Source organism: Trichomycterus rosablanca, chromosome 8 (genome assembly GCF_030014385.1).
Source record: "Trichomycterus rosablanca isolate fTriRos1 chromosome 8, fTriRos1.hap1, whole genome shotgun sequence".
NCBI lineage: Eukaryota > Metazoa > Chordata > Actinopteri > Siluriformes > Trichomycteridae > Trichomycterus > Trichomycterus rosablanca.
In genome coordinates, this window is record NC_085995.1 from 23483247 (window position 1) to 23507460 (window position 24214).

Sequence of the window (24214 nt, forward strand, 5' to 3'; positions counted from 1 at the left end):
GCTGTCTTTGAAAGATAGGCGCAGGAGTGCTGTCAGCATTGCTGCAGAGATTGAAAAGGTGGGGGGTCAGCCTGTCAGTGCTCAGACCATACGCCGCACACTACATCAAATTGGTCTGCATGGCTGTCACCCCAGAAGGAAGCCTCTTCTGAAGTCTCTACACAAGAAAGCCCGCAAACAGTTTGCTGAAGACATGTCAACAAAGGACATGGATTACTGGAACCATGTCCTATGGTCTGATGAGACCAAGATTAATTTGTTTGGTTCAGATGGTCTCAAGCATGTGTGGCGGCAATCAGGTGAGGAGTACAAAGATAAGTGTGTCATGCCTACAGTCAAGCATGGTGGTGCGAATGCCATGGTCTGGGGCTGCATGAGTGCAGCAGGTGTTGGGGAGTTACATTTCATTGAGGGACACATGAACTCCAATATGTACTGTGAAATACTGAAGCAGAGCATGATCCCCTCCCTCCGGAAACTGGGTCGCAGGGCAGTGTTCCAGCATGATAATGACCCCAAACACACCTCTAAGACGACCACTGCTTTATTGAAGAGGCTGAGGGTAAAGGTGATGGACTGGCCAAGCATGTCTCCAGACCTAAACCCAATAGAACATCTTTGGGGCATCCTCAAGCGAAAGGTGGAGGAGCGCAAAGTCTCGAATATCCGCCAGCTCCGTGATGTCGTCATGGAGGAGTGGAAAAGCATTCCAGTGGCAACCTGTGAAGCTCTGGTAAACTCCATGCCCAGGAGAGTTAAGGCAGTTCTGGGAAATAATGGTGGCCACACAAAATATTGACACTTCAGGAACTTTCACTAAGGGGTGTACTCACTTTTGTTGCCGGTGGTTTAGACATTAATGGCTGTATATTGAGTTATTTTGAGGGAAGAATAAATTTACACTGTTATATAAGCTGCACACAGACTACTTTTCATTGTGTCAAAGTGTCATTTTGTCAGTGTTGTCCCATGAAAAGATATACTTAAATATCTGCAGAAATGTGAGGGGTGTACTCACTTTTGTGATACACTGTATATATATATATATATATATATATATATATACACACACACACACACACACACCTGGCATAACATTATGACCACTGACAGGTGAAGTGAGTAACACTGATTATCTCTACATCACAGCACCTGTTGTTAGTGGGTGGGATATATTAGGCAGCAAGGGAAAATTTTATCCTCATGTTGATGTGTTAGAAGCAGGAAAAATGGACAAGCTTAAGGGACCAACACAATATTAGGAAGGTGGTCATAATGTTATGCCTGATTGGTGTATATATATTTGTGTGTGTGTGTGCGTGTGTGTGCATTTGTCCTGTGATGGATTGGCAACCTGTCCTCGCAACCTGTCCTTGGTGTTTCCCTGCATTTCGCCCAATGAATCGGGCTGGTGGAATGAATGGTTTCAGACTTATAATAACATACATTATTGTAGAATTTTAATAAGAAGAAAATACTTAGCCTCAATAGCTTTCCCACATTTACTGATGTCATAAGCAACTTTCCAGGTTGCACCTACATACTTAAAACTTTCCCTTTCCTTTATACTTACATTTGTAAAGTTGGTATTATTATTTATGTCTCTACACTGTTATAACTGCTTATGACAATCAACTTTTACTGTTTATTATTGTACCTACATGCCCTTTACAGATTATTAAACCACGTTACAGTTGAATCAAAAGTTTACATATACTCGTAAGGAAGATGTACTGTATGTCATCATAGTCTTGGAATTTTAATGAATTTTGCAACAGTCATTTTTCTGTCCCTTAATGCTTAAAACTCACATTTCTAAAAATATGACAAAATATGAGTCAAAAATATACAAACAGCTTTTTATAAAGGTATTCATATAATACTTTGTGGCATGTCATCCTAAATTTCCTAGTGACTTCTCTGTGCCTATTTAAATAAAGGTAGTATGTCTTCACACATTGCAAACTACATCAAACTGTTCCTTTGTTAGAGTGAGAAAGAAAACTGTTCCTTTATGAGGGATTTTCTTTCTTGAGATCATATTGCATATCGTTATAAGGCAATTTTAACAGACTATGATGTGCCAGCAACCTTGGGTATTATTTCATAAACACACTTGGTATTATGTTAGATAATAGCCAGCAATAAGAAACTAATGAACAATGCTTATAGTGCGACACAGCAAAAATATGAGCCAGAACAAAACCATTATTCATGCTTATTATAGCTACATTTAAGCATGCTTACATAATAGGTGATCAAAAGCATTGATTTAGAAGAGTAAGCAAAAAATAACTAGATCTACCTAAGAGGCGTCAAGATATCAAAAACTGCAGCAGAAATATCAATCAAATTTATCATGATATGACTGTAGTATAAAGCTTATTATAACTGTAATATGATTAAAACCTTCATCTGTTACACTTAATGAATAGCTTGTTAAACAGTTCAGCATTCTGTTCTATTCACTTATCATCACTTTACAGTTCAATCCAGAATAAAAGTGCTGCAGCTGCTACAAAGAGTGCAGCCTTTGCAGCACAAACCAGAGACTTGCATCACCCACATGCCTGTACCTGGTTTTGTTCCCAATTTCCACAGTAATGTAATTACTAGACATTATGCACCATCCACTCCCCTCAAGATAAAATTATCTATTATAGGTGTGTTTTAACACTTTTTTTGCACTTTTGTTTCAAGTTTGTTTGAGCAATGAGATCTAAGGATAAATCACAGAAACCACAGATAGATTTTTGGTCATTGATATACATTTTTGGTCATTAATAAAAAACAGGAAAGTATTTAATACAAGTAAGTACAACTGTTTTCTGTAAGCACACACCTTTGCCTGAAATAGTAGATCTGTGACAAGCAAAGTTGGGAAGCATTAGGCAAAACACGAAATCCTAAAATAAATAAATACAAGTAATAATAATATAGAAATTCACCTTCCACCAAACATTTTGGGGAAAAGAAGTAATGCACACTAGATATGCCATTATGGGTGCAAAACAGAATTGGGCTTTGGGCTCTGCAATGATGATGCCCTTCCCTAACAAGCCCAAAATTGATCCTTGTCCCTAAACGTGGGCAATAAACGAGTAAGTGTAAGCAACTCAGCCCAGAACAAAGAGCTATATACAGTATATATATACAGTATATATATACAGTGTATCACAAAAGTGTGTACACCCCTCACATTTCTGCAGATATTTAAGTATATCTTTTCATGGGACAACACTGACAAAATGACACTTTGACACAATGAAAAGTAGTCTGTGTGCAGCTTATATAACAGTGTAAATTTATTCTTCCCTCAAAATAACTCAATATACAGCCATTATTGTCTAAACCACCGGCAACAAAAGTGAGTACACCCCTAAGAGACTACACCCCTAAATGTCCAAATTGAGCACTGCTTGTCATTTTCCCTCCAAAATGTCATGTGATTTGTTAGTGTTACTAGGTCTCAGGTGTGCATAGTGAGCAGGTGTGTTCAATTTAGTAGTACAGCTCTCACACTCTCTCATACTGGTCACTGAAAGTTCCAACATGGCACCTCATGGCAAAGAACTCTCTGAGGATCTTAAAAGACGAATTGTTGCGCTACATGAAGATGGCCAAGGCTACAAGAAGATGGCCAACACCCTGAAACTGAGCTGCAGCACAGTGGCCAAGATCATCCAGCGTTTTAAAAGAGCAGGGTCCACTCAGAAAAGACCTCGCGTTGGTCGTCCAAAGAAGCTGAGTGCACGTGCTCAGCGTCACATCCAACTGCTGTCTTTGAAAGATAGGCGCAGGAGTGCTGTCAGCATTGCTGCAGAGATTGAAAAGGTGGGGGGTCAGCCTGTCAGTGCTCAGACCATACGCCGCACACTACATCAAATTGGTCTGCATGGCTGTCACCCCAGAAGGAAGCCTCTTCTGAAGTCTCTACACAAGAAAGCCCGCAAACAGTTTGCTGAAGACATGTCAACAAAGGACATGGATTACTGGAACCATGTCCTATGGTCTGATGAGACCAAGATTAATTTGTTTGGTTCAGATGGTCTCAAGCATGTGTGGCGGCAATCAGGTGAGGAGTACAAAGATAAGTGTGTCATGCCTACAGTCAAGCATGGTGGTGGGAATGCCATGGTCTGGGGCTGCATGAGTGCAGCAGGTGTTGGGGAGTTACATTTCATTGAGGGACACATGAACTCCAATATGTACTGTGAAATACTGAAGCAGAGCATGATCCCCTCCCTCCGGAAACTGGGTCGCAGGGCAATGTTCCAGCATGATAATGACCCCAAACACACCTCTAAGACGACCACTGCTTTATTGAAGAGGCTGAGGGTAAAGGTGATGGACTGGCCAAGCATGTCTCCAGACCTAAACCCAATAGAACATCTTTGGGGCATCCTCAAGCGGAAGGTGGAGGAGCGCAAAGTCTCGAATATCCGCCAGCTCCGTGATGTTGTCATGGAGGAGTGGAAAAGCATTCCAGTGGCAACCTGTGAAGCTCTGGTAAACTCCATGCCCAGGAGAGTTAAGGCAGTTCTGGAAAATAATGGTGGCCACACAAAATATTGACACTTCAGGAACTTTCACTAAGGGGTGTACTCACTTTTGTTGCCGGTGGTTTAGACATTAATGGCTGTATATTGAGTTATTTTGAGGGAAGAATAAATTTACACTGTTATATAAGCTGCACACAGACTACTTTTCATTGTGTCAAAGTGTCATTTTGTCAGTGTTGTCCCATGAAAAGATATACTTAAATATTTGCAGAAATGTGAGGGGTGTACTCACTTTTGTGATACACTGTATATATATATATATATATATAATTTTTTTTTTTTTTTTTTTTGCTAGTTTAACATTTAGTTTGTGTTCATATTATTTGTGCAAGTTGTTGTGCAAGTTAATTTTACTCAAGTTAAAATTAGAGTAACATTAATCATTGAAAATCTTGTTGTTTGGCCATTTTTTTCTCTTATTTAATGTGATGATTAATCTTGTAGCTTGTTGGTTTGGTTCTAAATGAATTAAGCTAGCTGTGTTTCTTGGCACAGTTTTTATTTATCGTCAGTGGGTGGCACAGGTGGCCAGTCGATACTAAATTGGCTTGTTATTTTAGAGACTCTGTGGACACCTGGTACAACTCACACATGCACACACACCTACCTGACAGAAACGGGGAGGATTCCTGGTCTCTCAGCAGGCTCATTGTGGAATCCATTGGGAATGCTCCACTGCGCTGGCTGGCTCAGCACATTTTCAGACCTGCTGCCTGGTATGGAGGTGTGAAGGGGACTATCCAATCCAGCCCCATTCTCATCCTCTTCCCCCTCCTGGGTTTCACTGCCTTCCTGGACAGTCTCCAGTTCCAGCTCTGGGGGTTCTGGCCCCGCCAGTGCCCTCTGCTGGATAAGTGGTGTAAGAGGCGCCTCGAAGCTCACACAGCTGTCCGTCTCGTCCGTCAGAGACAGAACGTCCAGCGAGTCCAGGCTGCTGTAGCAGGTCCCGCCTCTTAGCAACTCAGACTCCACAATGCGCTCGAATGTAGAGCTAAAGCCGTCCTGACTCTCCTTCGTCCTGTCACGTTCCTCCTCACCGTCCTCCTCCTCCTCTTCCAGGAGTGTCGGGGACTCCCCAACCTGCTCAACGATCTGTTCAAACGCTGAACTGAAGCTGTCCCGGTTCAGTGTTTCCTCCTCTTCTACTTCTGCATCCACCTCTTCCACTGACAGCTCAAAGGTAGAGCTGAAGGTGTCTAGGTTTCCTCGTCCTGGCTCGTTATCACAGCAATTCTCGTCTTCTTGTTCTTCGCTGTCCTCTTCGGTGCCGTTCTCCAATCTAAATTTATACACACAAGGTCAACATGTAGCACAACCAACGTACCTCAATTCCCTACACTTACACTGGCTAATAAAACGCCACACCCCACAAGAACCCTGAACAATGCACGTAGCAGAATATGTAGATAATGCAGCGGCTGGCTGTCACACGACTGCAACTGCAGAGAAGAATGGAGTTTGTCTTCTATCTTTAGCTGCACTGCTGTCATACTCATGCATCAGGAACAGCAGAATCCCAGCAGAGCTTCATTCAGGACAGATCCCCTGCCACTCAGACCCAAAATATCTTACTGTGCTTTCTTCTTAAAGACACTGAAACCACTATTCCAGTATTCTCAAAATAAGTAACCTGTCTTCAGTTCAGCCCCCAGACTCAATGGCTATGTACCTAGGTATACTGTCAATATATATTTGGCAACTATATTGCCAAAGATATGTGGACACCCCTCATGACTATCACTAAAAATTGTATGAAATTAATTACAGAGAATAAAACGTGCTTCTAACATTAAGGCAACACTTTAGAGGAGACATTTACTGTATCAGCATAACTGTGCAAAAAGCAAGATCCACAAAGATGAGTTTAGGGTGGCAAAACTCTAGAAAATACTAAAAATACCTTTATGAATGATTTATTGCAAATATCAGTGACTGACCTCATGAATGCTATATTAACTATATTGAGGTCTTAATTTCTTTTGGGATTATTAAAGTATATATCTATCTGTCTGTCTGTCAGTCGGTCAGTCTGTCAGTCGGTCTGTCTGTCTGTCAGTGGGTCTGTCTGTCTGTCAGTCAGTTTGTCTGTCTATCTATCTTTCTTCCTAAATGGGAACAAATTCCCACAGACACACACCAAATGGGCATTAACATCAGTACCTGATCTCATGAATGCTATATTAACTATAATGAGGCCTTAATTTCGTTTGGGATTAATAAAGTATCTATTTATCTGTCTGTCTGTCTGTCTGTCTGTCTGTCTATCTATCTATCTATCTATCTATCTATCTATCTATCTATCTATCTATCTATCTATCTATCCATCCATCCATCTATCTAACAATCCGTCTGTCTGTCTACCGGTCTGTCTGTCTATCTATCTACCTATGTATCTGTCTATCTATCTATCTATCTATCTATCTATCTATCTATCTATCTATCTATCTATCTATCTATCTATCTATCTATCTATCTGTGTGTCTGTCAGATAGTGAGTCAGTCAGTCAGTCTGTCTGTCTGTCTGTCTGTCTGTCTGTCTATCCATATCCCTTTTTGTCTATATAGAAACAAATTCCAGACACACACCAAATGGGCACTAACATCCTGACTTTATGAATGCTATATTAACTATATTGAGGCCCTAATTTCCTATAGGATTAACATCTATCTATCTATCTATCTATCTATCTATCTGTCCGTCCGTCCGTCCGTCCGTCCGTCCGTCCGCCCGCCCGCCCGCCCAACCGCCCGCCCATCCATCCATCCATCCATCCATCCATCTATCTATCTATCTACCTACATGAAGCAAATTCCCACAGACACACACCAAATAGGCTAACTCCATTTTGATGCCTGTGCTTTTGAAATACAATGTCTGACTTGGTGATAGACCATTTTTGAATACAATGAAGACTTTATAGCTTCTTAAATAACCCCTCATTACTGATTTGGTGAATTTGTTTTAATTTACCATCTCCAAAAACATTGCACTCTTACCAGTTACTCATAGACACTACAGTGTCACTACTATATGTCCTAGTCCATGTCCTGATCTTTACTCTATTAAGAATGTTGACAGACAAAATCAGATATATGCCAAAAATCTGGTTAAACTCCACTAATTCATATCACACAGCATCACAGTATCATAAGTATTATTAGTTTTGACCTTCAAATGATCTCTTGTTGTCTAAACAATGGCAATTTGTATAATTTAGATTCATGTCTAATTTGCATGGTAATCCGTATCTCTTATACGCTAGGCCGATAGGTGGATTACTGACCTCACGGTGTGCTGTGGCCCGGCCGATTCCCCTGATGAAGGTGGGGGGATGTCATCAGAGCTGTGGATGCTTCTGCTGTCTCCATTGATGTGCTCCATCTCTCCATTCTCCCCAGCATCATCTCTGACCTGCTTCTCATTTCCATTAGTCAGTGCTTCTCTATTTATTTTTTCTGCTTGCCTCGCTTCTTCTGACACGGCTTCTGTTTCTCCTGAATCCTTGTCATCCTTATCACCTGGACAAGTCACTGGTTTATCAGTCTCTTCATCCTCATTTACAGTCCCAGGGCTTTCTTTGTTCTCTAGGGTCTCTGGTGGCGTTTGTGGAGGTGGGGTGTCTGTGTGGAGGGGGTCATCCTGCCCCTCCTGGCTCATCGTGGCCTTTTCTTCAGTCACAATGAGCTAGCAGTCCAGGTAAATGTGGGTTAGATTTTAATGCTGTAAAAACAAATGGAGTAAAGTGATTTATTAATAATGTAGAAATGAGCTACCATACAGAATTATAAAAAGCTGCCTGTCAAGTGCAAATTTGGCTGAGATTAGCCCTAATCTAACACCCCTGTTGGAGCTGATTAAGCACAGCTTTTCAACACTAAAATAACATGTGTTGGAATTAAACTGTGCACTATTGTAAAGCGTGTAAATCAGTCACAGCTTTTGCAACATCAACAAACAAATGAAAACACATTTTCAGAGAGCACCAAAAACATAAATGCTTGAGATGTGGCAGCAGTGAGAAGAGAGGAATGTCATACATCCTCTCTTGGACTCCTGTTAAAGGATTGCAATGGCAGCATTAGCAACTAATCTAACAATTTACTGGCAATACAGAAAACACAAACACAATATAAGAAGTGCACTGCATTAAAAAAAAAATACACTACAAACTGCAAAGCATGATGGAGGGAGCATCATGATATTTTGCTTACTTGCTTATTTTGATTCTAATAGCAGTTGTAGTCTAGTGGTTAAGGTACTGGACTAGTAATCGAAAGGTCGCTGGTTCAGACCCCACCACTGCCAGGTTGCCACTGTTGGGCCCTTAAACAAGGCCCTTAACCCGCACTTGCTTAGAAAATATGCTGTCACGGTACTGTAAGTTGCTTTGGATAAAAGCGTCTGCTAAATGGCAAAAATGTAAAATGTAAACAGTTATCCAGTTGAGATAATGGAAACTGTAACATGGCTTGAGAAGAGCTAATTAGGCAGGAAATTCCAGAATGGTCTAATATTCATCCTTACCATTGTACAAATCTGATTGACAGCTACAGGAAATGATATTGCTGCTAAAGGAGTTTTCAGGCAAATGAATACATACATATTTCAGTATAGTACAAATGTACAAATTAGATCACAGACGAGGTGACACGTGCCTGTTTTTAAAGCTACTGGGAGGCTGAGGCTGGCTGAGAGTTTTGTTCTAGGGACAGTGAGTGGTAGCCTAGTGGGTGGAGCTTTGGGCTATCATTAAAAGGTTGAGAGTTTGAATCCCAGCTCTGCCATGCAGCCACTGTTGGGCCCTTAAGCAAGGCCCTTAATCTTTGTACAATAACTGACCCTGCACTCTTACCCAGCTTTCAAACAAGGAAAAAGCTGGAATACATGGGAAAGAAAGAATTTTGTTGTATTGCACACTTGTATATGTATATATGTTAAATAAAAATATTCTATTCTATTTGTAACTACAGTGGTACCTTAAAACTCAACGTCAATCGGTTCTGGGACTGGCGTTGAGTTTATATGGGAAACCTGTTAATGCGTTCCATGCTCCCATGGACTTGCATATATTTTAGGCTTATGTCAAATAATGAGGTTGTTTTTGACACTTAAACACTGAAAATAACACAAATATAATATAATAAAAAAAATAAAAAAACACTGAAATAAAAAGCTGATTCTTACCATTTCTCAGAACCCCGAGTTGTAATACAAGTTTTAAAGTAAAACAGTGAGGAAAATCCAGCTAAACACAGATACATGTGGAGCTTTCAGAGTGAATCTGACGGTTATTCCACACAAATGCAGTTTCGTCTCATATGCACACTTTGATGACGTATTACCGCACCGCTCAAGCCAAGCGATGAACAAAGCGACTGTTCATTGTTCATTTGAAATTGAATAAATACATTTTCAAAAAACAAACTGAACACGTTGCATTTAAGAGAAACATTGAGTTTAAAGGTACAAATTTCTCGACAAAGGGTGTTGAGTTTAAAAGATTTTGAGTTTAGGGCAGCGGTCCCCAACCACCGGGTTGCAGACCGGTACCGGTCCGTGGAACATTTATTACCGGGCCGCACAGAAAGAATAAGTGATTAGAGATCGCTACATCAGCAATGAAAACACTGCTTCCATTTCCAACACAAGGGTGTTTATCGTCTCATATCACCCCCAGGTGGAAGCAGCGTCTCGTTGCAGCGAAAAAAAGCTCATTTGTGAGCAGTATAGTTATTCTATTTTAATTCTAATTTTAATGGTTTAGGGGACATTGAGTTACAATGTACCACTGTTATGAAGAAATCCTGGTCAATTTAAAGGTCACATTGAACATTTGAAGTACTACAGTTAAACATCAAGCAGTTCTTATTTACATTCAATTTATAATACTTTCTATTTCATCAACATTGAGACATGCAAAACAATGCCTGAATGTGACCTAGAGTTTGCAAACCTCAAATGTAAGTGCCATTTTGATCTAATACAGTTCATCAGCTCACAGTATGCAGCCACAAGCTATTGTAAAAAGAATAATCAGACTGTACTGGGGAAAACATTTGTTTAATGTGGTGTAATAATTTGGCCCCAGCAGGCAAGCAGGGTAAAATCTGTTCTTTTGAAAAGTGTGTTTGCAGCATTTAAAATTAGCAGTGTTTTCTGATGAAACAGCACATTTTTCTATGCAACATTTTGTTTTCTTTGTGTTTGTTTTACTACATTTATGTTTTTATTCCAGTAAAGGTTTGTTATGGGCATGTCAAGTGCAAAAATGGTTTCTTAGTTATGTAGTGCCATCATTTTTTTATTACTTTATTTATGCATTTTCTCCCTTTTTTCTCTCAATTTAGCTTAGCCAATTAATCTTCCGCTGCTGGGAACCCTGATGGCATCCGAGGAGGGTATATTCGTCTGACACACACTCCCTCTGACACGTACAGTCCACTGACTCCTTTTTATTCAGCCATACTTTGGTGGATTCACGCTTTGGTGGAGGCCAATCACATACTGATCTCAGTGTTCCTTCACTTCTGTAATAGAATGCCTTTATTTGTCATATATACATATACAGGTGTACATTACAACAAAATTCTCTTTTTGCATATCCCAGCACTTTTGAAAGCTGGGGTCAGAGCGCAGGGTCAGCCATTGTACGACCCTTGATCAAGGCCCCAACAGTGGCTGATTGGCAGTAAGCTGGGATTCAAACTTTCATCCTTGTACAGACACCTTAGACTACTAACCAGGGTCCCTAAACAGTGTCAAAGACCCCACCTACTTATGAGTCTGGTCTCTTCCCACCCAGCAGAGTGGCCAATTCTGTCAGCTGCAGGCACTGCCAATTGTGCCTGCTAGGGGGCGCCCAGACGACCGGTAGCCGAGTTACCTGTGCTTGTGGAATAGTGTGCTTGTGGAATATCCCGCTGCACCACCTGGGCACCCAGTGCCATGTTAAATTTATTTGTAAACCATAGATGATGCCCTGAAAGTGTCAGTGGGACTGGCCAAAGTACATATTTTGATTATTTTTAAATGCAGCAAAATGGTATTTTTAGCATTCATGTTATATTTAATAGATAGGTAAAAAAAAATATGACACTTACATGCAAATATGTTTGTGCAAATATTAGCGCACCACCACTCCTGTATCAGCTGAACCATGCTGTAGGTCATTTCATGTCATATGGGAGATTTGCTTAGCCTTTCTGGCCAACATCCAAACAGTTCTATATAAGACCTGTCCTGGCCTTTCAGATTTCAAATAGATGTTGACACCTGCTATTTTGTAATTATACTGTATTTTTGACAGTAACAAAAATGCATCATGGGCATCCATTGGCGTTTTTTTCCCCATAATTTTTTAGGTCCTCTGTAAGCTGCTTAGAGGAGTCTGTGGTTGTTGAGTGTTAGCAAAAGGGTTGAAGAATCTGAGAATTTATTACACTTAGAAGTTGTTGTTAGTTGTCATTCTGTCTGAGTCCTAAGAAGTCACTTAACACCTGAAGAATTAAGTAGGTTCTCAGCTTCAAAACTGGAAGGGTGTACAATATTTTGCCCCTGCCATGATTGCTAGTTTGACTTGAAAAGGAGTATGAATCTCTTTAATAAGCACTCAGAGTTCAGAAAGACGAGGATTAAAACAGAATTTGATATAAACACTCCTTTTTAGGATGCTGTAATCTCTCCCGCTGGTTAAAGAAGAAAGCAGAAATTTCTCGCCTCCTCTCTCGTCAAGCAGACAGGCTGATCCACTGCAGTTTTCTTTTTCAGCTCTGACGCACACGCTGCAGTTTAAGATGATCTCAATCCTAGCACCCAATTCGATCAAATGGCCATAAAAACTGCAGCTTCAGTTCAATTCAAGCTTGCTGTGAAAACGTCTCACGAACTAAGAAATGAAATCTGTTTATGGTTACCTTTGTGTCGGCACATACGTGGCATGATCAGGTTTATCTGACAGCTGGATTGAATCAAGTGTGCAAGACTTGAGGAGTGTGTCCATGTAGTGTCTGCAGGAAGCGCTGGGCTGTCTCAGTGATATTGTAATTCTGTCCCTTTTGGTTTACAACGTGCACACTAGAGCACAGTAGATGAAATAATTTTAGGTGACATTTAAGGGCCACGCTGATGACTTACTCTAAAGTGTTGCCTTCCTCCTACGCACACACACAGAGATTTACAGTGGTATGAACAAAAGTCCTTACAGCCTTTATTACTCTTCAGAATCACAGAAGCGCTATTATCTTTAAATAAAGGAAACCTTGAAGAAACAGTGATAAAACTACCCAGGAGTGGCCAGCCTGCTCCAGGGGCTCATCAAAAACTCATATAGGATGTCAAAATACATGTATGAAAAACAAAAAACCTATAGACATCAGTGATCTTAGCTAAGGTTAGTGCTTATGATTTACGACAAAAACGGGATTTATGTGAGGGCAGCAAAGAAGGAGAAACAAAGAGAAAATTAACCATGAGGAACACCAGGGCTTGACTGAAATTAGTGCAAAATAGCATTATTTAAAAACCTTTAGGGATACTGTTCTATGGACAGATGAATTAAAACATAAACTAGGTAAACTAATATAAAGAAGATATGACTGTGTTTTGCTGCATTACAGTAACAACAAAAAACCCAGCAAAATACAAAATAAAGTTCATATTTGATAAAATCGGGGTGGCCTGGTCAAATTTCTGACCTAATAAAGGTGGCAAGATCTAAAATGGGAAATTTTTGCCCAGGAATACAGCAGTGTGTCTGATTTAAATTAGTATTGTAATAAAGAATGGAATAATATACATATAATATATTGATTGGTGGATGGATGAACGGACAGATGGATGGATGGATGAGTGGATGGATAGATGGATGGATGGATTCATTGGTTGATTGATTAAATGACTGATGGATGGACGGACAGATGAATGGATGGATAGATTGACTGACAGAAGGATGGATGGATGGATAGATTGATGGACATATGAATAGATGGATGGATGGATGGATGAAGGGATTGGTAGATTGATTGGTTGATTGACTAAATGATTGATGAATAGATAGACAGACAGATGAATGGATGGATGGATGGACGGATGGATGGACAGATTGGTAGATTGATTAAATGATGGATGGATGAATGGAACCTTCTGATCACTAGGCCAGTATCTTAACCACTGAGCTATATAACCACTAACTTCCTTGTCCTAACAGAATTAGGGTTATGTTGGACACAACACAGAAATACACTCTAAGCAAGGCAAATTCATCACAGGGAATCACACATTACCAATATACTTACACACAGGTGCAATTTAGATCCTGTTTTAGAATGGCGGGGTAGATTCTGCTACCTAAGTAGTTCCTGCTCACCTGTGACTGATGCCTGATGGAAACCTGTTTTGTGGTCTGACACGTTAACCTTTAGGACTTATAAAGGATGTTGTGTTTTTTGGTCCAAAGAAAAAAGATCATCCAGACTGACACAAGCATAAAGTTTAAATGGCAACATCTGTCATGGTATAAGGCTGTATTACTGACCTGACTTTCACATCTGTGCGGGCACCATTAACAGTGACAGATGTATTCACATTTCAGAGCAACATATGCTGCCTGAAAAGACAATGTCTCTTTCATGGACATCCATGCTTATTTATAATAAAACCATGCCCATTAATGTGGCTACATTAGTGTGAATGTTAGACCGGGCTATTTGCAGTCCAAACCTGTCCCCAATTGAAAATTTGTGGCAAATTATGCAGCAGAAAGTGTGACATCAGAGGTCAGTGCATTTGTGCAGCTGAAAAAAGCTTAAGTGCTAACTGACCCGCAATGGTGGATGTTTGCCATCTAAAAGCTTCATATCTCAGCCTAACCATGCCAAAATGCAAAGGATATAAACAGCAAGTTTCTGATGTGATTAGAGTTTTAATAATGGCTACAAAAGCGTCAGAGTAGTAGTAATATGTAAAAATTCTTTGCACAACAAATTTTATTTTTATATACAAACCACATTTCCAACAAAGCTGGCACACTTTCTAAACTTGCAATAAACACTGAAATCTGGAATTTCACGTAGCTTTGTCCATCACAGTAGCACAACGGTTTACTGACTAAAGGCCCAACGATCACATAGCAGCAGTTTTCACCCTTAGCCTTTACGCACCAAGATTTCCTGTGACTCCGTAAATCTTTTCATGATATTATGAACGGTAGATGGTGACAAACCTAAATTCTTTTCAATTTAGCACTAAGAAACATTGCCGTTGAACTGTCTGACAATTTTCTCATGCAGTTTGGCACAAAGTGGTGAACTATGACACATCCTTGCTTGCAAAGTTTTTGGTGGATGCTCCTTGTATACTCAATTTTGAGGACCTCACCCATTGCCAGTCGAAGCTTAGTCTTATTTTGCCTCTGTCCCAACTTTTTTGAGTGTCTTCCAGGCATCACATTACAGAATACAATTAGGTTTGTTAGTGAAAACACATTTATCAGCTAAAACAAGTGATTTAAGAAATTAAAGATATTATTGTTTTTATTGCATTTTTAGAGTGTCCCAACTTTTTTGGAAATGTGGTTTGTAAAAATACATTTAAAAAACTCAACATTAGCTGGAAGCACTTAATAGGTTCCTGTTTAAATAGGAAAATGTCACTTCAGCACTTTGATGATTATTTTGAGCCAATTCCTACCCCATGTGACCATTATCAAGCGATGGTAACTTTAAATACTTTAAGACAGTGGTCCCCAATCACCGGGCTGCGGACCGGTACCTGTCCGTGGGTCATTTATTACCGGGCTGTACAGAAAGAATAAATAATAAGAGATTGCTACAAGAGCAATTACATTTCCAAAACTCTTCAGGTGTTATTGTCCCCAATCACCAGTAGGTGGGAGCAGCGCCTCATTGCCGCGAAAAAAGCTCAGGATTCACACTGATTTTCCATTCTATCGGTATTCTATTTTAAATCCTCCCACCCCCGCCAGTCCGTGAAATTATATCTTATATGAAACTGGTCTGTGGTGCAAAAAAGGTTGGGGACCACTGCTTTAAGATTCAACATAGAAAAGAATGAAGCAAGGAAGTATTTGAAAGATCCAATAATGTCAATAGTACAGTAGGCTCTCAAGAATGATCAATAATTGTTGTCAGTCAACCCACCACTATCCCTCACTAAGTGTATACTGTTAACATACCAGCAGTGACACCTGGCTAGGCATACAAACCCAGCACATTATAGCCTTGCTCAAACTCCTGCTGATTTACTGAATTTAATCAACCTCATAAAAGCATCTACTCGCCAGCGGTATATCCAAAAATATCTAATAACATTTAATAAAGCTGTTAATCAATTGTAGGTCATCATTACCGAGTAATTACACATCATACTGTGTGAAGGCATGCAATGAACTGATATATGTTTGGCATTATTATGTAATGAGTTATTCATTAGTCAGTCTGTAACTGCAAACACACATTTATGGTCTTGGTGGATCCAGGATCAATCAAGGGACACCCTGGGTGCAAGACAAGCATACTTATTACACAAACTCATGGCAGCTTACACATACACACACACTCACAATTTAGAGTAGACAATCCACCCATGGGAATGGACTTGGTTAGTATTAACCTACATTCCTTTTACCTGGGATTTGCTTAGTGGCAAAGCATACCCAAGAGAAAGTGCTTGTAATATACCCCTTTTTCTGCCCAAATAATTTAAACCAGTGACCTGAGTTCCATATGTTGTGAAAGAAACAGCTGTTTGGCTGATGGCACCTCACAAGTTTCTTCTATTTTTAACTACTTTTTGAACTTTGTGTACCATTTATTTATTTGTTCATTTATTGTCCGTTTTACCACCACTTTATCTTATTTAGGGTCGCAGTGGGTACAATTCAATGGGCAAAACGCCATGGACAGGAGGCTAATTCATCACAGGGCAAACACACACACACACACAGATTTACACATTTACATTTTTTGCATTTAGCAGACACCTTTATCCAAAGCAACTAACATTACAGTTACAGTATACAGTCTGAGCAATTGAGGGTTAAGGGCCTTGCTCAAGGGCCCAACAGCAGCAAACTGGCAGTGGTGGGCCTTGAACCAGCACTGATCACTCAGCTCTGATCACTGGTCCAATACCTTAACCATTAGGCTACAGCTGGCCAGGTAACACCTAGGGTAATTTTAGTAGCTAAACAAAGCATTTATCAAAACACAACCTTCCAATTTTGTTCTTGTGCAATAAAAGACACTCCGTTTGTGAGTTAGTTCAAAATATTATATTGAGAAAGGCTTCAGCCAAAGTAAAACTTTTTAGGCACTTCAAAAAAGGTAGATACACTATATGAGCAAAATTATTTGGACACCTGACAAGCTTGTTGGACATCCCATTTCATAAAAAATGGTTTTATAGTAGAGTGACCTCTATGTGATCTTTTCAGCTATAACAACAGCCACTCCTCTGAAGGCTTCTTACAAGATTTGAAGTATGGGAATTTGTGCCCATTTAGTCAAAATAGCATTGAGTAAGTCAGAAAAGACTCAATTGATGTTTCAATTAATTTCAAAGCTGTTGAGTGGGGTTGAGGTCAGGGCTCTGTCCAGGCCAATGAAGTTTCTTTAAACCAAGCCTTTCTTCGTGTCTTTATTGACCTTGCTTTGTGTACAGGAACAGAAAAAACCCTTCCCCAAACTGCTGCTGCAAAGTTAAAAGTTGATCATTTCCTTTATATAATTGATTTATTACTCCTGTTAGGAACTGTCGTGGCTGAAACATAAGAATTCAGTAATTATAAAGGGTGTGCCAATACTTTTGTCCAAATAGTGTGTGTGGAGATTTTATAGAGCCGTGTAGTACAGGGAGTTCTTTCAGTATGAACCAGTATAACCTGTATCATTTTTAAGAATTTAAATGTCAGCAGTACCACATGCTTTTTTCTAATCAAGCTGCCAAAGAGCACTATTAGAGGGGTAACGGATGGCAGGATCTCTTCTTTAAACAGATTATTGTGCTTGGAATTGCTACATTTCAGCAGTTTTAAAAAGATGCAGTTTTAAAAAGAGGTATTGCAAAATTGCCCTACATTGCATGTTTTCTTTCTTTATCCTTTCTCTTTCTCGTTCTTGCACACCTACTGTTATCTAAGCCACGACTCCTTTATTGATCATATTAAAACAAGGCACAATGTCCTTAGGGATGGTGTGCGGTATGCAAAATTTTTCTGTGTGGTGGGGAGTAACAAGATAGACAAAGCGAGACAAAAGAGTCCCCGAGGAAACTGACTAATACAGCAATCTGAACCAAATGCAGTAACTCTGAGCTAAGATTCCATAGCAAAGGAAGACTTAATCAAACAACCTTTTTAAAAGTCTGGCATCGAGACTCGGCAGAAAGCTATAAAATGGCAAGGCTGCTCAATACTGTAGAAACCAGTGAAGTGACAAATGAGGAATAATTCAGAGTAGCACCAGTCAGTCAGACTTCCCACTGTGTGCAGATATTGGATGATAACATGTCAGTTCCATACACCTCACCCTCCTACATTTTTCTCTGCATGATCATTTTTTTGACCCACTAACCCCTTTCAGTCTTTAGACAATGCCGGCAGACAGACACATACCCAGACATGCAATCCCAGTGTGCATGTCCTTTACACTGTATTCAATCCTAGAAACTGTCTGTACACTGTGCTATATAGCCCATGTAAAAATTCTTAATTAATGTACACAATGACTACTAACTGACCAGGAATGCTCATTATGACTTAATTTGTCCATTTTAGGTCAGTCTTAGCTTTGCTTGATTTGTAATCGAGAAATATTTCAGATTTTGGTCCACCTTAAGGAAAACTCTGACATTTAAAAAAAACCTCAATATTCACCATCCAAAAAATCTCTCTTCCTCTTCTTTTTCCTTTGGCTGTTCCCGTTTGAGGTCACCACAGCAGATCATTCATCTTAATTTTGCCCTGTCCTGAACATCCTCCTCTGTCACACCAACCACCTGCATGCCTTCCCTCACCGCATCCGTAAACCCCCTCTTTGGCCTTTCTCTTCTCCTCCTCCTAAGTGGTGGCTCCATCCTCAGCACCTCTCTCCCCATATAACTCTCATCCCTCTTCTGCACATGCCCAAACTATCTAAAAAAAAATTGATTATTTAAATAACGTAAATTATTGCAATCCATCTTCTTGTAAGCATAGCATGCATTTTACAAAAATAGGGGTCACACAGGTCACAAAAAAGCTTTCAGATATAACTAAGTGCTTTAGAATATCCCACTTTTTGTCTTGAATTTAAAGAAAAACTCTATACAATGGGAAAGTATTTAGCTATTCAGCATTCACAATGTTTTGTACCTAAAAATAAGATTTAAACAGTGAAACTAATTAATAAAGGGAAAGAATTCAGTCACTGTAATGAAAAAAACATATGTAAATGTTAAATAAATATAAATATAAGTTTTACAATTAAACAAAAAAATGATAAAACTAAAAATGTCTAAAAAATGCACATTATTAAGCACCACAAATGGAAACAGCTACCAAGCTACAGCAAACATCTTCAACATCCTTATTTAATAGCCAGTACATTTGGTTCAATAAGCCAAAAGTGGAAAGTTCATGAAACCTTATATTATTGCCTGACATGTTAAATATGGTCTCAGACTAATAATATGAAAGACAAAGGATGAAAAAATGACAACAGCAAGAACAACAGTCACACAGTGAACGACAAGGAATTAACTGCACCACAATCATCTCCAATGCCCTACACCAAAAAAAACTTTCTTTTGAAAAGAATGAGCACAAATAGCAAATAGTCTAAAATCTAAAAGTGTTTAGCAAAATCAGAAGTATGATGGAACATATATCAATAGAACTCTTTGGCAATAATTCAGCTCCTTAAGTTTGGAGAAAAAAGAGTTGCATCTCAGAAACATTATAAACACATTACATGGAGGTGGGAGCATCATGATATGGAGCTGTTTCGGCAAACGTTACTGCTGCATTACACATTCCACCAAGAAAGGACGCTTCAACAAGCCAACAACCACAAACGTAAAGCAACTCAAGACTAAATAGTTTTTTTTTTACTGTAAAACTGCTTGCACGGTATTAACAATCTGCTTTGAATCTTTATGGAGGACTTTAAAATTGCATCTGAGGGTTACCTTTGTAACCTTGAGAAGGTAAAGAAAATTTTCCAAGAGGAACAGGTCAAAATAAATCAAAATGCTGTAAAGTTTATCATGTCTGTAAAAGTATCAAAGCTGTAGTTGACAACAAAAGCTTTGCAACAAGTTATGCTATTTTGTGTGGTGTCAAGGTCATTTTTACTCCATCCATTTACATATCTTTGCTTACGCTTATAAATACGCAAATCTTGTTCATATTAAAAATTCCATAAGGACAAGACAGAAGACTGGTAAGTATGTTGGCTAAATTAATTTTAAAGTGGATATATACACTAAAAGTTAATACATGAAGAAAACAAAAGTGGTCGTTTCCTTCCATTGTCCATACTGGTCATATAACTCTAACATCTTTGTGTAAACTGAGTTGGGGCTGTGGGGTTATTTTTTTTATCCAGGTTTGACATGTAAGGAGCCTAACAAGATAGTAGGAGGCACCAGTCTCTGTAACCTAAATCACTTCTCTGTCACTTCCAAGGTCAAACGTCGTGTTGTATCGGCTACGATTCGTTTCCACCGCCTTTCCTTAAATCATTCCAGACGATAAATCTAATTAAGGCTTTCCCTTCAGCGGTTTGGTCGCTAGAGGCCCGACATGTGAAGGAGAAAATAGAAACCGGTGTCTGTGGTGGGCTGCTGTCTCGTCTGGCGCTCTGATGTGTGTCTGTCTCGCACCTTCAACACTTAACAATGGATTACTAAATTATAAACAATGACCAGGTTTGGGCAGGTACCATGACTGTAAACGCACAGACCCTGATATTAGAATGAGCACTGTTTATGAAGGAACAGTGGATGATAATTTAAAGGAAGCCGGCATTATATACAGTATACCTTTCAATTAACGTCTGCTGGGTGATGCGCACCTGTTCAAAACACAACACACCAGTGGCTTTCTATAATATAGGCCTATGTAATTTGCATGGGCATCTGTACCAGTTGAATCTGTGAGACTCTTGCATACTTCCTTAACCCTCGTGTTATGCATTGCTGGAGTAAAAAAAACATGCACTCAAAACCGCTCAGGTTATCCGAGGCTGAGCTGCATCTCTGTTTCCCCAGCCTCCCAGCGCAGTAACCATGACAACAGCATGGCTAGGGGACTCCGTCTCACTGCGGCCGCTTTCATTCTTCCTCTCCAAAATACAGCCTGGGAGGCTTTCATCCGAAATGCCTGGTCCCCCATTTTAATCAGTATGCCTGAAAACAACCCCATCTAGACAACACTGCGCGCTGCACGTTGCATATCGATGCAGGACGCTGATGAACTAAAGCCAGGAGCTTTAAAAATCTACCGGTGCAAATACAGGCTGTAATGTATCACAAGATAAAGCACATATGCAAGATGTGGATGCATCGCATAGCCTATTAAACATCAATTCAATGCACCATGCAAAACACGCACAGTAATGTCTCAATTAGACACCCCAAATCATTCGTATCGGGGTGTAATACAGCAGCCATAAATCATTGTTGCTCACCGGCAAAATGCACCAACCGAAGCAGTGTCCTCTCACATCCACGCGCACAAAACACATCCAGTCCCTTTCTTCTTTTTCTTTTCTTAATTCCAGATCCAGATCCGAACATACACAAACAGTCCTAACGCGATCTTCTGTTGGTGTGATACAGATTACTACATGCATAACACAACACAGCACAGAGAGAGAGAGAGAGAGAGAGGGTTGATCGGGATCTGCACGCGCTTATGTGCAAGTGTGTGCGGGCGCATGCGTTTGCTGTGTGTGTGCGTGTGTGTGCACGCGATGTCTGGCTGGGTGTCGCGGTCCTCGATCGCAGGGGTGCAACACTCCCTTCTTAACCCCCTTGCTCTCCATCTTTCCCCAATCAATTCTCCATAAAGAAACTCAATTCGTTTGGGCGTCAGTTGTATATTTATTTATGTATCAGCATTTCTGTCAATCAACAAGCCTTTTTAAAAATACAGTCTGTGGAAACAACCTGCAAAATGACACAGCATGCACTAAAAGTCAAAAGTTTACCCTTGTGCAAACAGTTGTCCGAAAGTACAAGGTAAAAAGAGCATTGCTGTGCTGAGAGGGAATTTGTCTGGGAGATTAGTAATAATCCAAGAACCACTAAAACAGCTTGGCTATTTACATTAAATGCTTCTAGAACACAAGTGTCACTACTCACAGACTAAGAAAGCTTTACACCTCTATTGGCTTAGTGGCTCCCATGAAGCCTCTGTCTCAAAAGCATCACCTTAAATGACTTAACTTAGTTTCTGATCACTCACGACAGTAGCCTTCTAGAGTATATCATGATAATGAAGTTTGCTATTCACTAAAACCAGAAGTATGTTTGTAGGAGAAACAGTCATTCAAACCTAACAACAATGTGCATATTCTCATACATGTTGGTGGTAGTGGTAGTGATATAACTGGTGCATTGCAAAAAGTAGACAGAATAAATTAAAAAAAAAGAATTTATTTGAGAATTATTAAATATTGGGTGCATGTAAGTGTTTCAGGAAAACATTAACCATACACTGGTTTTACAATTGCGTATATTATTGTATATTCTTTTTTCCCCACTTGACATTCACTCAGTACCATGTACTGGCCAACACCACACTTGTCTGTAGTCCCACCCCCTTCACTTTTTAGGTAAGGTTAGGTATGTGCCTAAGTCTTGTATTTATTACATTGTTTTTTTATCTACACTGTGTATATTGTGCTGTCTGCACTTGTGTTCTTCATTGCACCATGTCCCGGTCCCGGGAAAATGTTTTTTCATTTCAGTATGTACTTATCTGAAGCTGAAATGACACTAAAGCCTCTGGAACTTTTGAACTTAAAATCAGATTAAAATATAATCTTTTGCAATGGCCTTTTTAAAAACCTGATCATAACCCATAACAGATAAGTTGAGGAAAACTCTACTACCAAGCAGATGGTCAAAGATCCAATCAGAGTTGTGCCAGAAGATTGTTGATTGCTATAAAAAGTGATAGCCGGATGTACTGGGACAGGTTGCACCTTGCCACTGACACTTTGAGGTGCAGCCTCAAACCCAGAAGAACTGAAAATAAACAAAATTTGCAGAATGCTTAACCAAGGTAGAAACAAACTGTGGCTAAAACGTTACAGAAGGTAAATGGAAAATAAAAGCAGTAACCAAAATAACAACCAAAGTAAGAAAGGAAAGACACGTGCTCAGAAAGTGGATAGAAAAGGGATAGATCAGAATTGCAAACTGGGTGTATCAACATGGCAAACTACTCATAGCTTCTGCGACAGCCAAAGTGTAGAAAAGAGGAAAAAAAGAAACCCTGAAAAAGCCAAGGATAGCAATACAAAAGGTGGCACCCCACCTCACCAACTAGCACAGCCTGTGCCCTGTGTAGGTCCAAATGTGGGTTCTGCTCCAAAAAGGGCAGTTCAGCAAGCTGCCCCAGAGGTAGCTCCCCAAAGACAAATGCAGCCAAAAAGTGCTGTGACCCTGGCTAAGTTCCCAGAAAAAGACAAAATGTGCTGGCATCATGAGCCTGCAGAAAACCGGATCAGATTAAGCCAGGCATCATGTTTTGAAGAGAAAGGCAGGTTTTAAAACAGAGGAGCTGACAAATCTTTGAGGAAGAAACTGTGATAAATAGAAACTTCCACCTGGAGCAAATTGGAGCTTAACAAGGTGCAGTTCACTGTCAGTTGAGAGGAACATGTTCAACTAGGCCTCCATGCCCTCTCTGCCATTTTTGGCAAAGCAGACAGACATTATTCTGTAACCAAGCCCCAAGCCTAACTCCACGACAGGCAGGCCAGTTAAAGCCAGGATGTGGAATCAAACTAAATGTTTGGTGTTCTGTTTGTACATTTTTATATTTTTATATTTTATTTTTGTTTTAGAAAAATAACAGTTGCAGAAATCAATGAAATTACAAGACTACTAAAAAAAATCTTTATATGTGAAAATAAACATGCCAAAAAGATTAGAATTCAGAAAGTATGCTTATTTTAGATATGCTTAAGGTGCATTTGGCCCTGATGTATCAAGACTACATGGTTTCAGTGACACCTTAGGGAACATAAAGGATGGACTTTTTTGACTATGCTGTTGTGTGAAAAGAAGTGTAAAAGACTAAAAACAGAAGATGGAGGACGGAGGAGACTCCCAGACGCTTACCATGTCAATCGTAATCACTTATTTATTAGCAATCCTCTTTCTCTCAATCCATGCAATTCCCCCATGGGACAAAGGCCTGGGGGGTAGGGAATGGTTAGCGATACACCGATAGCCATTTGATGGACGTTATGTGCTGGGTGTGCAAAAAAATGTAGCGAAACAGGGGGAGGGTGTAGAAAAGACAACTGAAGGGTGTGGACAGTTTTTTATAATAGGGCACTGGCTGGCTATAAGAAAAGATGGAAAATGTGCTAAAAACATTGATATAAAATAAATGCTGAATGAACTAGTTAAAGTGACA

The 24214-nt window shown here is 39.8% G+C and overlaps 1 protein-coding gene across 1 annotated transcript in view; it reads right to left on the bottom strand.

Moving 5' to 3' along the window:
* Positions 1 to 21400, bottom strand: part of psd2 (pleckstrin and Sec7 domain containing 2) — a 53972-nt gene extending 32572 nt beyond the window's left edge. The window contains exons 1-3 of the mRNA XM_063000592.1: positions 21249 to 21400; positions 7847 to 8283; positions 5170 to 5841 (exon numbers count right to left, since the gene is read on the bottom strand). Of these exons, the coding sequence (XP_062856662.1) occupies positions 5170 to 5841; positions 7847 to 8220 (1046 nt within the window). The 5' untranslated portion in view covers positions 8221 to 8283; positions 21249 to 21400. The remainder of the gene's footprint in view (positions 1 to 5169; positions 5842 to 7846; positions 8284 to 21248) is intronic.
* Between the last annotated feature and the right edge of the window lie 2814 nt (positions 21401 to 24214).